We start from the raw sequence: 9,414 nt of genomic DNA, 5'->3' as shown, positions 1-9,414 counted from the left end.
TTTACCAGACGGGGTCAGATGCTGAACGTGCGAGGCGAGAAAGTGTCGGAGGCCTTGTTCCTCGGGGCCTTGAAGAAAGCTGTTGCTCAGTGGCCGGGAGCTCAGCTCGTTGACTACTCCTGTGCCGAGAGCGGCATCTTGGGTAAAATGCCTCAGCTGTATCCGTCTGTCAGGGCGTCGTTTTGAATCTGTCACGTCAAGCCGTTTCTGTAAATGCTTGACTTGCAGGAGACACGATTGGCGGCTCAGACCCTCATTACCAGGTGTTTCTAGAGCTGAAAGGTGTGAGGAATCTATCAGAAGAACAGCGATATAAGGTGAGATAATCCTGTTAACCTGTGTGCTTTTTCCTCTTATAATTTCCTTTTTTTTTTACCCATTAATTACTTTTCTCTCCTCCTCCCTCCCCCCAGCTGGACATTTGTCTCCAGCAGGACTCAGCCGTCTACAAGTCCTTTCGTATAAAAGGCAGCATCGGGCCGATGAGGGTGCAGCTGGTGGCAGAGGGTGCGTTCAGGGAGCTTCGTAAGCAGATGATGGCCGACACGAGCACCTCACCCAACACTTTCAAAATGCAGCGCGTGCTGCGCAGGAAGCAACACGCAGACTTCCTGTTGGGGAAAACGGTCTCCTGAAAACGAGGCAGGACAACATTCTGAACTGATCTTTGAGCGCTGACTGAATACTATATCTGACGTTTTATTAAATGTTAACAACAACAAAAAAAAACCACAGCTGTGCCTTTGGAAGGTGGTCACATAAACATTATATAAAGGTTTTTTCTCTTTAACAACAACAGTTTATCCTAATATGAAGAAATTTAGTTTTTTCACCACAAACAAAATACCTGGAAAATGTCATCCTTTCAAGGATGTGATGGGAGTTAAAATATACAACAAAGAGTTTCATTTTATCAGCTTTATTTATGTTTTTTAAAAAACTAAAAGAAAGAAAAATAAGTTTACACAGTTTTTAGACTTTAGCTGATTACCATGCTAATAAAGTGAACCCAGTAAAAGCAAATGAGTTATGAATTTTTCTAAACACCGTTTGTTATTTTTATTGCTTTTTCACCACTTAAGTGACATTAATGATGAGAAAGTGTTTGTTTTGATGCTTTCAAGGCAGCTTTAAAAAAACAAACAAAAATGATCTACGAACAATACGTTCCTTAAGCTTGAGAAATATTAAAATCGCCACTTATTTTTATAATATCCCACTTTTAGCTGATACCATATAGTGTTACTTCATGCTCTGGCCTCATACATGAGTAAATCAACATTTTGGATTTCTAAATAATAAATTGAATTAGGCTGCAGTGTGACAGAACACCTTTCTGGACTTATTCAGAAATATTTGTTCTGTTTGCTGCAGAAGAGTTTATAAAGATGAACATATAGTTAATTAGAACTCTTGGTTTATTAAAGCCTGAGTTTTCATTGGTCTGCATTGTTTCTAATGATTCCAGTGAAAAAAAACATAGGGATTTTTTTAATGTTAGGATCTGCGTTTTAAGTTCCCTCCTCTACCTTTCTGTCACCACTGGGAGGTGCTAGCTGACTTGTTCAGTAGATTTTAAAGCTGCCGTTTACTGTGGATTATCAGTGAAGCGTTTAATAGTTTAAACAGTTCGTTCTTGGTTAAAATTAGTGACATCATCTGATTGATGCCTGATCCAGCAAGCATAACACTGCCTGGAAACAAGGGTGCAGATTTATTTTTTTATGTGTAAACAACAGAAATAAATCATTTAAGGTTTTAGATTTATAAAACTGGCTAACCTGAACATTTGTTTTATGAGATATTTTACTGTCATGACTTTGAAATTGAAAGGGGGGAAAAAATGGCAGAGCTGCTGTTTTATGACAAGCCTCTGCCCTGCAAGTCTCTCTGTTCATAAAGTGGGCTGATATTTTTAGTAACGTCCCATTTCGGCCCAGATTTGACATTGTTCGCGCTTTATTTTTTGCTCCATAATGCAGTGGCTCCGTACTGTACGAGCGTCAGTCGATTTCCGTGCTTTCACCTCAAGTGACGAACAATAAGACAGTAACTGGGGGGTACAAACTCTGGCAGCAACATAGTGACCAGTTCTTTGGTTAAAAACACAAATTAAAGTCTCACCTGCCACCAGGTGATAATGTTTTTACCTGTGTGTGTGTGTTCATGTATCTCATGAATCACAGGGCAGATTTTAATGAACCTTTCAGAAACCACTTAACTTTTGGAGTCAATGAATCTGCCAAATTTACAGATAATTAACTAAAATTTGATGTGGTAGTAGCTCATTACTCATTAAACTGGATCTTGGCTTAAAGCTTTGACATTAACTTTTTGTTAGCAAAATATCTCATGAACCGCTGAAAATATTTTAATGACGTTTGGGTAAGTTATCACTCCAGCTTCTCCTTTGGGTTCTGCTCGGTTCAAGATGGCCGCCGCAGCTGAGCAACCTTAGCAGACACAAATGGGACCTGTGCCGGCAAAAGGAGTTGCAGTGAAGAGTTTTATTCCTTTCAGATCCTCCATCTCAAAAGTTTCAAAACGATTCGTAGTTTGAAATTTGACGATTTATCGCCTGGCGACAAGTAAGTTTAACTTTGTTTTTATTGGGCTGGAGGGATGTCAACGGGAATTCCAACCTTGTATTTGCGAAGGGGACATTATACGAAGGGATTTATGGCAGCCGGTTGAGAAAAATGGTCAGTTTCAAAGGAAGTTAAAAGATTATTTCAGAACACGTACCTGTTAGAAAACTTCAATTTAAAGGCAGATTAGGAAGAATATCTATAGTTAATGGGTTTGCAAGATGGTGTCTTTATGGACTCATTTTTTATTTTTTTTTTATTTTTTGAAAATTTCAAAACTGCTCCAACTCTGTCATTTCTCAATATAAAATTTAAAACTTTGCCATATAATCTGGCGGACGATGTGCATTCCTTCACTCAATGCTAACTGTTTAATCTGTTTTTGTGTACAATATGTTGGTTATTAAGTCCAAGTCAGGATCGGTTCTCATAAAATCCATCTTTGGAACATTTCCTACAGACTGTCTTCCTATTCTGGTCCAGCGTGTTCTGTTGTCTGTGTCGAATCCTGGAGGATTCCCAGACGCAGACACACTTTGAGGACACATTGCTGAACATTGCCCCCCCCCACCCCCACCCCCCGATCCTCCTTATCTCACAGTTTACGTCCATTTTCATTAAAAAGTAAGTAATGAAACCCCGTTTGGATCTTGGCACGTTCTGCAAAGAGCTGAGAATTCTGGGCAATGTAGTTTGGGGGGGGGGGTTCCTTTCACCCGACCCTTTGATGCATCACTCAGTCAGATTAGACGGCAGAGCTGATAGTGAGCATGTTTAATGGATAAGGCTTTTTATTAGTGACAAGCAGAGACAGACGAACTACAAGAAGACGAGACAATGAGAGGTCATTAAAAATGGAAGGCAGCGGGATGTCTGCCAAGGCCTGAATGAGATCCTCAAAGGAGGAGGGGGGCAGACTGCAAGACGGACTTTTACTTTCACTTTTTTTTTTCTTTCTGTCTCCTGTTAGTAAAGGTGGAGGATTTATTCATGAGTTTAAATCAGAATATTCATCAGATGTATTGTGTTCGAATCATAGGAACAAGATCGTTTATCGATGTTCCGAGATTTCTTTCAAGCATTCATTTCATTTCTTGGTGATTTTTTTGGTTTTGTTTGGTTTTAAATCACAGAAAAACAACAACAAGACAATTCTGTTAGAAGTGTTTCAGTACAGCTCTGACCCTGACTTCTACCATAAATCTTTTTATCATCTGTTCCAAACATACGTTTCCTCTCTTAGCCCCAAGCCCTGAATAAAAAGTTATTGCTGCATTTAATTTCCACCTTGAAAGCCAATATTTTTGCAAAAAACACCCGTTTGCATCAGTTATTTGTGCATCCTGTGACGTATTTTTCCTCTGAAAACAGGTAAATAAAAGGAGAACATAAAGTTATGGATCCTGCTGTACTGGAATTCTGTCCTCTGACAAAACGTGTTTTCTGAAATCATGTTGTCAGCTCCGTGTCATAAAAAATAACCCCCCAATTATCAGGTTTCTTCATGTTGCTCATCATATTTAATATTTAATGACAATTACATTAATTGACCTGATCGTCTGGGGTCATCTTTCCCGACTTTAATGAGAGCTTTTCATCACAAGATTTAAAAGTAAAATGATGGGGTTACTGATAAGCATCGTCCCTGTTTAGTGGGATCTTTTTGGTTTTTTTTTTTTTTAGCCGTTCATTTATCAAACACTCAGCTCATTCAGGACATGGGTGCTGTGACTTTTGCTTTTTGTAACTTTGACACTTTTTAAACTATTTACCTTTATTTACAGATGTTTTCCCCATAAAAATACATCAAAACCTCTTAAGTTTCTTTAAAAATTTTGTTTTCTTTGAAATCTGCTTCAGCAAACTACCTCCATTTTTCTACTGTTAGGTCCTGTTCTGCTACTTTCCTGCTTTTAGCTACCATTTGATACTTTTAGCTTTTAACTAGTGTTTTGTTACTTTTAGCTTTTAGTTTGCCTTTAGCTACTTTTAGATTTTAGCTAACCTTTGCTACTTTAAGCTTTTAGCTTGTACTTTGCTACTTTTAGCTCATATTTTTGTACTTTTAGCTTTTATCTAGCCCTTTCCTACATTAGTCTTTAGCTAGACTTTTGCTACTTTTGGCATTTTGCGTTTCTGTTTGTGTTTTGCTTGTTTTAGCTTTTGGCGAGTGTTCTGCTCGTCTGAGCTTCAGCAGCTCAGTTTCAGCTCAGCTTCAGCACGTTTCAGCCGTCGTTCGGCGCTCGGCGTCCAGCGCGGCATTTCCACAGAAAATGGGCTTTCACTTGTTCAACTTTGTCGCAGCGCAGAGATGAAAGAAACCAAAAAAAAAAAACGAATCAGTTCTCCACTAAAGCCATGTTGACAATGTCCCTTTGAGCCAGACTCTCGTGGCAAAACGCCACAAAGGCTCGCGGTCCGAGCCGCCACAAAAGCTTTTCTCTGAGCGACATGGAGGTAATCCATCTTCCCCTGATCTGCAGACCAGCACACAAATGCTGCCGGCTGATAGTAGCACCGTGGGGTGTAATGGTGCTGTCAGAAGCCTCCCTCCTCCTCCTCCTCGTGCTCCTCTCCCTCCCTCGCCTTGCTCCGTCTCTATACCCCCAGCTCAGATGAGAACTGGTCCCCACAGAGGACACCAGCGTCTCATTGGCTGGCATTTCACAGGAGCGGATGGGTGTGGGGGGGAGTGGGAGAGAGGAGTGGAGTCGCAAGGAGGGGGAGAGAGCTCAAGAAGATGCAACTACTCTGCCACAGCATCCTCACAGATCACTGAGCTGAGGGATGGTGGAGGTGGAACACATGTTTGTGCTCCTCTAATAATTGGAGAACAGCAGGATTACAGGGTAACTTCTTCCACAGAGCTGCTGGGATCAGCTTTCCTGACTGAAAGCTTCAGGAAGGCAACACCTGGGCAGGACTGAGCAGCCGCTTCTTTCGCTTCTACCCGCCAAGCGTAAAACCTTAAACCTCTGGATTGCTGGTGTTTGCAGGACGTGCCCGGCGTCGCTCTGAGGGAAGTTGGTCCCGTTGAGTGCAAACACGATGTGCTCCCACGCCCGGCGCCGGACTGCCCCCCTCGAAATGTCCTGCCCCCGCTGAGACGTCCGTCCAACAAGGCTTCTGCTTCTGCTTCTGAGATGGTGTGACGTCCGGCCAGCTGCTGGCTGTCCCACATCGGGGTCGACATGCCCGTGATGAAGGGCCTCCTGGCCCCTCAGAACACCTTTCTGGACACCATCGCCACACGCTTCGACGGCACTCGTGAGTCCAACGCAATCACTTTTAGGCAACTTTAAGTTTCTGTCAACATTTGTCCCCAAAAAAACATGTTTCTGACTTAAAATGCAACTAGTTTAAGTGAACGTTGGTCTTTTTAATCTCATAGCTTCATCTCATCATCCTAACAGTCAGAATATAGCTTTAAAAACTTCCTGGTTGACATCCACTCAATGTTTTTTTTAGACGTGCAAAATGCATCTGTTCTCATGTCACCATCAACATCTCTGTATTTGACTAAAGCAGCATCTGATGCCGGTTCTGTGATGGAGGAAAGCAAAAAAAAAAGTTTCTCGTCAGACAAAAGCGTAAAATCGTCCTTCACGAATCGCCCACAATAGCTTCCCGCGTTCGGCTCGGCGGCCTTGAGAGGCCCCGCGGTTTCTGCTCGCCTCGTGTTCTTGTTTTGTACCTTTGCGCCGTCCTCGGGGAGGTGCGGCTCAGTGTAAACAGATGCTGCGGGGATGTCTGTGTTTGTTCTGTGTGACGACTCGGCCCGTCCTCTCTCAGTCGGCTGCAGCAGCAGCAGCCTGAATGAGAGTCTGACTCGCAGGGACTGTAACGTGATCAAACAAAAGGGGACGTCGTGCGGCGTTTATTCCCCTCTTCCTCTCAGACTGAAGAACACGAGGCAACATTCGACATGATTTCGTTCAACGTTCTCATAGATAATAAATCAGTTCTGGACTTTAAAAGAGCTAAAGTTTTATCTCGATTGAGTTTTCTCTCCGTTATTCAGAAACAAACACAATTTCGGTGTTTAACCTTGGTTTTAGCTTTGGGATGGCAGGTGGCAAAACTTATTCAGCTGCCTCTCTTCTGCTCTGCACAAACACAGAAATGATCTCGACAGTAAACCGACAGGAAGCGCCGCAGAGGCTCTTCTTAGTGGAAACTGAACAAATGCATGTGAAGAGAAAAATCTCTTTTTGTTCTGATGACACCTAAATGTGCCACAGCACTGGAGATTCAGGGTCTCAATCTTGAGTAAAAGGGTAATTGTGTGAATTTTTTTATTTTGCATCTGACTGGGTGCTCTCTTTAACCTCGCAGCAACATGGGGAAGACATTGTTTTCTATTGTTGGAATTATCCAACAATGGATTATTCCAATTATTACATAATTATCCAACCTGGTAAAGTCCAAAAAAAGACACGCTAACAGCTTTGTGAGAAGTAGCTAAACTAGAACTGAAGGCCCAATTTTAGCACAATTTGGAATTAATTGTTGGACGCTTTTAGAGTCAAATGAAACACTTCCCTAAAGGAATGCATATCACCCGCCAGTTTGGGTCAGAACCTGTGGATGATGGTCTGAGTGATCAGCCTCATCAACTGACTGAGCTAGAGCCGTTATTGTGTTTTGGCCTTGGCGGCCATCTTGATCAGGGATGACTCCGAAAGTTAGCTAGTTGTTGATGCCCATCCGCTGATTATTACCTGATTGTTTCATTAAAATCCGTCCAGGGGTTCAGGATTTTGGATTCGTTGTGACCCGTTCGCACTCGGAGCACGTGTTGGGGATGACTCTCAGCTACTGCCATTTTAAAATTTGAGCTCAGTGTGTGGCAAACTGGCTGGGTTATACAGAATTTTGCGTTTGCTCAGGTTGCTTAGCTGTGGCGCCATTTTTGGCAGCAGAGATGTAACAACACCACCCCCCCCCCACCCCCCCAGGTCCAACTACGTGAAAACACTGTGGCATAAATGATGCTGCACATTCTGACGAACTGTCCGGAAGCGTGAGGACTCGCTCTCAGATGTGAGCAGACTGCACCAGTTCGTGTTGGTGACGCTGCAGAGATCAGTTGGAAGACGAGGGGAGGAAGGGAGGGTTGGGGTCATGCCCTCATGTTTCATGCGTCCCTGCTGAAGAGTCCTTGAGCTGAACATAGACTCCAGAGTGTTTGTTGTTTTCTTTCTTTTGACCTTCCAGTGCTGAAGGGCAAGAAAAGCCCCTCTGTGCTTCTGGGTCCACTGTCTGTCCTCGTGCGTATAACCGTTTCCTCTCCCTGAGCACCCAGACACAAGCGAAATGTTTGTTTATTCTTCGACCTTTATTTATGAGTCTGTGTTCGTTTGTCTGTATCTTATGAATCACTGGGTGGGTTTTAATGAAACTCTCAGAAGGTAATTACTGGCTGTGCTGCTACGACTGATTAACTTCTGCAGTCAACACAGTTCAAGTTGTCTGCCACAGCTAATCGACCTTAGCCAACTCAAACATGGCTATAACTTAGTCACTTTTACTGATCTGAAGTTAAACATTTGCTGTGGTAGTCGCTCAGTCATTCGCAGCACGTCCTCTGAGCACTAACAGATCAGGTGAGACATCCCATGAGATCCTGCACGATGTTATTTTCAAGGTTTAACCCAAAAAGGCCATAACCTGGTCGTTTCTCCACATAAGAGTTTGAAACTTTGGCGTGAAAGGTGGTGTGCAATGTGGCATTTAATTTATTTGGCAAAAAAAGTGGCCTTTAAAATGTCCGATCGGGGTTTTAAAGGGTCTTCAGCCGTTGTTTTTTGCAGCTCTGGAGCTGATCTGAACCTCCTAAAAGCTTCTGTATATTCTAACAACATGTATATTTCAGCTTTTTCACCAACCACTCAGCGGCGGTGTTTTTTTAATTTTTATTTTTAATTTTTTTTACTGTCTCCCCCGCTTGTTTAATACTAAATAAACCAATACTTATTGAGTTTCACGCCGTTCAGAACGTAAACCAAAATGTGTGCTGGCAGCAGCGGGACACTTTGCAACCGCACGCCAGATTCTGCCGTCCTCAGAGCCGCCACGAGGCTGCAGCTCCTCCAGGAGTGGCATCGCGCCCAAAGGCTCAAAATAGCTTCCTTCCTGTTGCCTGGGTGACGGGGTCCTGCCACTTGACATGGATGATGCTCGAAACGATTTGTTTTTTTTTTTTTTGGAAGGGGAGAAAAAAAAAAGAAAAGATGATCCGCCAAAGAGAAAACACTTGAGCTGGCTTTGTAATCAAGGACTTTTAGACGGCAGCTGGTCTCTTGTTTCAGACAGGCATATCTTAAAACAAGCAGCATTGTGAGCGACGCAGCTGCAGCCCTTTTCTCGTTTCAATGACTTCAGCCTGCAGGTAGAACTTATTGTCCGTACAGTGGCGGGTAAACTTGTCATTTTAATAAATTTTGGTTTGTTTTTCACGAATGCTGGAACCTCAGGGACAAAAAAATGGCTCCATGCTCCGTTATGTTTAGGTTTTTACGGAATCCGAGGTGGAAATTTTATCTGTGATTCCCTGAAAATGTAAGTTTCAGGCAGTATGTGGCGTCACCGGCCCGGTTAGATGTTAAATATATTGATCGGCTTGTGAAAAATGAGTTTGGGGAATATTTAACACGTGTTAAGACGTGTTTAGATTTTTATTTTTAGTGAAGCATCAATTTTAAAACTCAAAATAATCATAAATTTATATAAATGTTCTTAAAGTGCAAAATAAAATGGTTTTAGAGCAGCAAACACGAGAACATCTCTTCACTCTTTTATTATTATTTTGAACTATTACATTCAT

General features: G+C 42.5%; 2 protein-coding genes across 2 annotated transcripts in view; both read left to right on the top strand.

The window, feature by feature from the left end:
- The window catches only part of ghdc (GH3 domain containing), a 5,077-nt gene extending 4,054 nt beyond the window's left edge, over positions 1–1,023 (top strand). Inside the window, exons 9-11 of the mRNA XM_017434606.3 lie at positions 9–142; positions 229–317; positions 414–1,023. Coding sequence (XP_017290095.1) covers positions 9–142; positions 229–317; positions 414–635 — 445 coding nt within the window. The 3' untranslated portion in view covers positions 636–1,023. The remainder of the gene's footprint in view (positions 1–8; positions 143–228; positions 318–413) is intronic.
- A 4,205-nt stretch (positions 1,024–5,228) lies between these two features.
- Positions 5,229–9,414, top strand: part of kcnh4b (potassium voltage-gated channel, subfamily H (eag-related), member 4b) — a 38,805-nt gene continuing 34,619 nt past the window's right edge. Inside the window, exon 1 of the mRNA XM_017438820.3 lies at positions 5,229–5,855. Coding sequence (XP_017294309.1) covers positions 5,780–5,855 — 76 coding nt within the window. The 5' untranslated portion in view covers positions 5,229–5,779. The remainder of the gene's footprint in view (positions 5,856–9,414) is intronic.

Source organism: Kryptolebias marmoratus, linkage group LG17 (assembly GCF_001649575.2).
Source record: "Kryptolebias marmoratus isolate JLee-2015 linkage group LG17, ASM164957v2, whole genome shotgun sequence".
Taxonomy (NCBI): domain Eukaryota; kingdom Metazoa; phylum Chordata; class Actinopteri; order Cyprinodontiformes; family Rivulidae; genus Kryptolebias; species Kryptolebias marmoratus.
The sequence above is the reverse complement of the archived record's forward strand: the minus strand, read 5'-3'. Positions and strand labels throughout refer to the sequence as shown.